This window comes from Lactuca saligna, chromosome 8 (genome assembly GCF_052625555.1).
Source record: "Lactuca saligna cultivar CGN05327 chromosome 8, ASM5262555v1, whole genome shotgun sequence".
Classification (NCBI taxonomy): Eukaryota; Viridiplantae; Streptophyta; class Magnoliopsida; order Asterales; family Asteraceae; genus Lactuca; species Lactuca saligna.
The window spans coordinates 55,369,769-55,376,456 of NC_136424.1; the positions used below are offsets into that span (position 1 = coordinate 55,369,769).

Here is a 6,688-nt window from a genome sequence, read left to right on the forward strand (position 1 = left end):
GGTATCTCACTAAGCTTTCGGGCTTACAGTTGTGGTTTAATGTTTTACAGGTTCTTCAGGAGACTGTGGCAAGGCGAAGGCGTGATCGTACCGCTCCTCATGATTTTGTAGTAATGTGATTCTGGGAATACTCTAAAGGATTTGTATTGGAAACCTTTTTGTAATAATTTAATGAAATCGGGTTGTTTTTGAAAAATTTAAATTGGTTGGATTTTTCGGTCGTTACAATAAATCTATGACAAATGCAGCTGAATGTTTTTGAAATATTTAATATTACATAAAAAGACAATTGTTTATAAAAGATAAATATATAAATATATTTTTAAAAGCAGTTATAAAAATTGATTAAAAAGCTCAATAGCTTTTTCTTACATGTGACATGAAGTAATTTTAGATTTAAAGTTTTTTTTTGTTTAAATTTAAAGTTAAATGCCCATACTTCCAAATAAAGTTTTGGTTTAAATCGAGTTTTTTATTAGAAACTAAAAATTAGAATCATCTAAATGTTCGCTATCAAAAACATCAACATATTTAATGCAATGACAACTTTCATCTATATAATGAGTGTTGTTATACGAACCCTTATTATTACTTTTACACTCCAAATCTCTACCCGTAATTAGTCTAATATCAATCACATTAAAAAAAGGGTTTTAACCATTTTTTTGATTTTTTTTTTTTTGTATTTATTTATAATTTTTTATTGTTATTGTTGATGTTATTATTATTATAATTAATAATTTAATATTATATTTTTCCTATGATATTTGTTTGTGCTGTACAAAGTATTGTTCAGATTTATACATTCGTTCAAAATTTTACAATCATTCGAATAATTGACAATCGTTTAAATAATTTAAATACATTCAAAGTATTATTGTTAATAACTCTTATTTCTCACTAACATTGTATATGGACACCCTATCGACACCCAATATTATCGTCCCAATTATATGTGTGTTGTTTTCTCGTTTAGACTGACCATGTGTTTCTTTTTTCTTTTGTACTATTATTGTGTTATTTTTTCGTTCGTACTATCCATGTGCTATATTTTTCGTTTAGATTATTTCTTCTGTTGTTTTTTTTCGGTTGGATTATCTATTTGTTATTTTTTTTTTTGGTCCGATTATCCATACTTTATTTTTTCGTTCCTATTATCATTGTGTTATTGTTTTCGGTTGGGTTATCCATATGTTACTTTTGTCATTCAAACTATATATGTGTTGTTTATTGTTTGGATTATCACTGTGTTATTTTTTTCATTCCGATTATCCTTGTGTTATTTTTTTCATCCCGAATATCGTTGTGTCATTTTCTCGTTCAGACTATACATGTGTTATTTTTTTTTCTTTCATACAATTATTGTGTTATTTTTCATTTAAGTTATCCTTTTATTATTTTTTTCGATTGAACTATTCTTGTTTTATTTTTTTTGGTCGAACAAAAAAATAACACATGAATAGTCCGAGCAAAAGAAATAATAAAAAGATAGTCTAAATGATACAAAGATGGTCTGAACAAAAAAATAACATATGGATAGTACGAACGAAAAAAGTAACACAAAGATAATCGGAACGAAGAAAATAACACATCGATATTTCAGACTAAAAATAACACATAGATAGTCCGAATGTAAAATAATAATAATAATAATAATAATAATAATAATAATAATAATAATAATAATAATAATAATAAGAAAATGAAACATACAAATCAAAACGTTCTGGTAGATAATAAACCTTTTATACTGTTCAACGCTTATGATAAACAATTTTTGTATTTACTGATTTTCCTTTAAATCCATTTGGCAAATATCGGTAGTTTTGTTTTTTTTCTTAATCTAAAAATATAAAAGTTGACTTAATTTTAAACAATGTTGTCTAATCCTTTAATTCTAACGTAAATTGTTAGGCAATGTATTAAATTCAAAATCAAGATTCTCAATTGTCAAACAGAGATTTCAGTTTTTCCTTTTTAAAAACATGTAATTTTGAGATATGTCTCATTGTTTCTTTCATTCACAGATTTTGTACAATTACAAATCAAATATTCATATCCTTTCCAAAATCGAATTTGTAAATTATGTATAACTACAATGTCATTCATATGTTATCACAGTTTCTTGAAAGAGTTTGTTTGCAACATCACGTTGGAACTTGGTCGATAGCATGTCCACCATACAAAATTGAAATGTTAATCAACGGTTATGATGTGGATTTTTTAATTTTTATTTGTTTATTTGGTTAATAGATGGTATCAGTACCAATGTTCTAAATAATGTAAGGCGTGACTTTGCGGTAATGTCATGCCTCAAGCTTTTCCGAGCCTTGGCGACTCACGGTGTTTGTAAAGCGTGATTTAAGGCGATAATTTTCTATATAATTAATATTTTTATATGTATTTTCAACTATTTTTCATTTTTATACACATATATGAGTTAAGGCGGCATTTTGGCAAATATTGGCGGCAAGTGCAAACTTTGGAGTCGTGACGCGCCATGGCGGAGCCATGACGAGCTTTTAAAAACCTTGATCAGGACAACTTGGATTGTGTATGATATCAAACCATTAACTTAAATTTTATATGAGGTGTATAACTGCTTTTTTTGTTCTAAATTAGTCAGTTTTATTCCTTTACATATTTTAAATACTATTTTTGGTTTTACAGTTGGATTTTTTATGTGAGAATTAGTTTTTTCGAAGGTGTAAAAAATAACCATGACCAGGTATCAGTTCTAAAATCTTATGAAAAACAAAGATTTATTTTGTTGTTAAAAATCTCACATGAAACACAATTTTTTGTTCATGACCTCTCTTTATACACTTCCTTTAAAGGTGTAAACACTAACCAAGGGGGTGTTTGGATAGGGAAAATATAAGCTGCTTATTGTTTGTTGCTTATCTCACCGCAATAAGCAAATTTAAGTGTTTGGATAGAAGTATTTAAAAATCAGTTTATTACGGTAGGAATAAGCAAAATAAGTTGATTTTAATAAGCAGGGGGATTGGGGGGGGGGGGGGGGTGCTTATTGCTTATTGTTTATTAGTCATTTTACTCATATAAGGTGTTTTGTTTGCCAAACACTTCAAATGTTTATTGGTTAATGTTTATTCCCACCGCAATAAGCTAATTCAAACACATTTTAAAAAAGTGTTTATTCTCACCGCAATAAGCAAATAAGCAATAAGCTAATAAGCTAAAACAATTTATCCAAACACACCCAATATCAGGTAATACATGGAGATTCACTATTATTAGAGTAAAACTACTTTTTTTGGTCTTGTGCGTAGTTGAAATGAATATATTTTTCTTTCTCTTTGGTCCCCATTTTACTGTTTCATATTGGCTTTTCACACGAGTGCAATATAGTCTTTTCCTTGAGGTTGGAATATGATCTCTTTTGGTTTATTGTTAAAATAGACATGTCAAAAGTTTTTTTAATGTTTCTGTGTTGGCTATGCTGTAAAACGAAAGACATAAAGATTAAACTAAAAGCTAATTTATATAAGGTGTTTTCCTTGGGATGGGGGGGGGGGGGGGGAGGGGAATATTTATTGCTTATTGTTTATTGATCATTTTACTCATATAAGGTGTTTTGTTTGCCAAACACTTCAAATGTTTATTGCTTAATGCTTATTCCCACCGCAATAAGCAAATAAGCAATAAGCTAATAAGCTAAAACAATTTATCCAAACACACCCAAGATCAGGTAATACATGGAGATTCACTATTATTAGAGTAAAACTACTTTTTTTTTGGTCTTGCACGTAGTTGAAATGAATATATTTTTCTTTCTCTTTGGTCCCCATTTTACTGTTTCATATTGGCTTTTCACACGAGTGCAATATGGTCTTTTCCTTGAGGTTGGAATATGATCTCTTTTGGTTTATTGTTAAAATAGACATGTCTAAAGTTTTTTCATGTTTCTGTGTTGGCTATGCTGTAAAATGAAATACATAAAGATTAAAATTGAGGGGCTAACTAAAGGGTATTTTGGTCCTTTTCAGGAATTAAGTATTAAGTGGGTCTTTATGTTTCATTTCAATTCAATTTTTTTTTTCTTCATGCTTCATTTGTAATAAAATGAGTCTTTTGCTGTTTCGTAACGTTTTTGGTCCTATTCTCATGCCTTTCACATGGGGGCATTATGGTCTTTTCCTTGAGGTTGGCAATATGCTCTTTTTTGGTTTATTGCTAAAATAGACATTTCTAATCTCTTTTCATGTTTCTGTGTTGGCTAAGCTGGAAAACGAAAGACAAAATGGAGTGAAATTGAGGGGCCAACTAAAGGGTATTTTGGTCATTTTCAAGAATTAATCAGTAAAATGGATCTTTTTCACGGATGTAATAATAAGGCCATTAAACACATCATTCATCAAAAACGTATATATGAGGTCTAAAACTTTCAAACTAATTTATGTTGTTAAAACTTTGAATCTAATGTAAGTAGAATGCTATGAATTGTCGAGTCATATAAGTAGGATACCTTAGAACTTCATAGCACAACAACAACAGTTAATCTTTTCGGTGAAACTGACAAATGTTGTCGTTTTGGTAAATTTGGTCATTTTAACCGTTTTTTCATTTTTGTGGCTTACACGACATAAAAATGATTAAAAAAAATGTTAAAATGATATGAAAAGCATATAATAGGAAGTATATTTTTTGTCATCATCATTTTTTAAATACTTATAAATATGTATGTTTTTTTTATTTGTTTATATATTAAAATATGTAATTTATTCATTATAGAGTCTTGTCCTTATGTAAAAGTATTATGTAAAAGTATTACTAAAAAACATGTAATGCTCACCAATATATATTAATTTTTTTTCTTTAAAAAACCCGTGGAATACTAATACACAAGCCTTGTACCTAGTTTTATAGTGATATATGATCAAATAATAAAGAGAATTAAAACCGTTCGATGGAATCAGATTTGGGTCCATTGACTAACGACAAGCGTTTGCCATATGTTGATTGTTAATTTCTGAAGATAAATAAAACATTGTGGAATATTAACAGAAATTGTAATTTGATAACCGAAAATGGTATAAATTCTGGTCCATTTACAACATCAGCCAGTCTCCACCACCGAATTCTTTTATCGAACCCTATTAACATGCAACAATTTTCGTATCAATGCATGAATATATAGCAATGGCTAAAATCATCCATGAGAATCATATAAATAGATACATTCATTGCACTAATCGCAAACCAATTCTCAGGGTAATTAGACTCGATTATCCAATCAATCCCTTGTCTCTGGATAATTGAGTCTATTGGATAATCGAGTTTGAGATGAATTCCTCAGTCCCAAACGAAAAGGAGAAGGCTCCTCAAACTACAACCGGTCAAGCTCCCATGGTTCTACCATCCGACTCCCAACCCACCACAAATCCCCCACCCACATCCGACTCAGATTCCAGCAAAGGTGGTGGTGCACCACAACAATCCGGCCAGTATGTGGTTGGGGTTCCACCCCAACAAGGCGAGATCCCTACATGGTCCACCGGCCTTTTTGAATGTTTTGATGATCTCCCAACTCGTAAGTCTAATCATATGATCACCTTAACATACACATTCTCATGTTTTGTAGCTTCTTCATTAGACCACAAACTGATGTACTTTTTTCAACAGTGGTCATAACTGCTTTCGCCCCTTGTGTTACTTATGGACAAATCGCAGAAATGATCGATAGGGGACAACAGAGTAAGTTTTCATTTCAAGAAACACTTGAAAACAATGAAAGTTTAATACTTTTCTTAAATCATAACGTTTTTTATTTCTGTAAAAGCTTGCTTTGTATACGCCGCGCTCTATGCTGGGATAATGTACTTAACGGGATGCGGATGTCTGTTGTCGGCTTACTATAGGATCAAGATGACACAAATTTACAATTTACCTAATGACCCAATCATAAACATTCTTGTTCATCTCATATGTGAACCATGCGCCTTGTGTCAAGAATATCGTGAACTTCAGGCTCATGGTTTCAACATGCAACTAGGTAACATTTATATCTGAATTTGTCTTCTTTCGAACATTTTGTTGTTAATTATATCGATTCATTTGTGCACCAATTTTTTTTCAGGAGTTGGGTGGCGAAATCAATCTCCCGAAATACAACAAAGCGGTGGAGTCATGGTACCACCTACAGTTCCTGGAGGGATGTCTCGTTGAAAAGCAGGCAAAAAGTAATCACTTTTGGGGTATTGAGGAATTGGACATATGCTTGGTTTTTTTTTAACCTAATTATATAGTTGTGTTATAATTGAATCATGTCGTACGTTGTTATGCTGCTACTGTGGATATTATCATCATGCACTTTTTGGTTTTTCAAAGCCAAAGATAAATATATGTAGGGCTGTAAAGTTCATGTAAATCTTTGGTTGTCGAATTTAATACATCGCAATTTTTGAAGTTAATTAAGTTACAACATTTTGCATGGTTTGTTTGCAGTCTTTTCATGATTGTTAATTAAATTAATCTAATGGAGTAATGGTTCATGTGGATTCTATGTGGATTCTTTATAAGGCTTATACTTGTGTATAAAAAGAGTATCACAACTAAGATCTTCCCTAATAAATAATTTTTTTTTTTTTCAATATCACACTCTTATTGATTTGACCACATGTTATTTTATGGTTATTTTCAATTAATTTTTTTCACGTGACATTTT

At 30.4% G+C, this 6,688-nt stretch overlaps 1 protein-coding gene across 1 annotated transcript; it reads left to right on the top strand.

Annotated features, from left to right (window-relative positions):
- The first annotated feature begins 5,184 nt into the window (after positions 1 to 5,184).
- On the top strand, positions 5,185 to 6,437 carry LOC145012419 (protein PLANT CADMIUM RESISTANCE 3-like). The gene is made up of 4 exons (XM_078971228.1): positions 5,185 to 5,554; positions 5,647 to 5,718; positions 5,804 to 6,016; positions 6,101 to 6,437. Exons 1-4 carry the CDS (start codon positions 5,308 to 5,310, stop codon positions 6,187 to 6,189), a joined length of 621 nt encoding a protein of 206 aa, XP_078827354.1. The 5' UTR covers positions 5,185 to 5,307; the 3' UTR covers positions 6,190 to 6,437.
- The last annotated feature ends 251 nt before the right edge of the window (positions 6,438 to 6,688 follow it).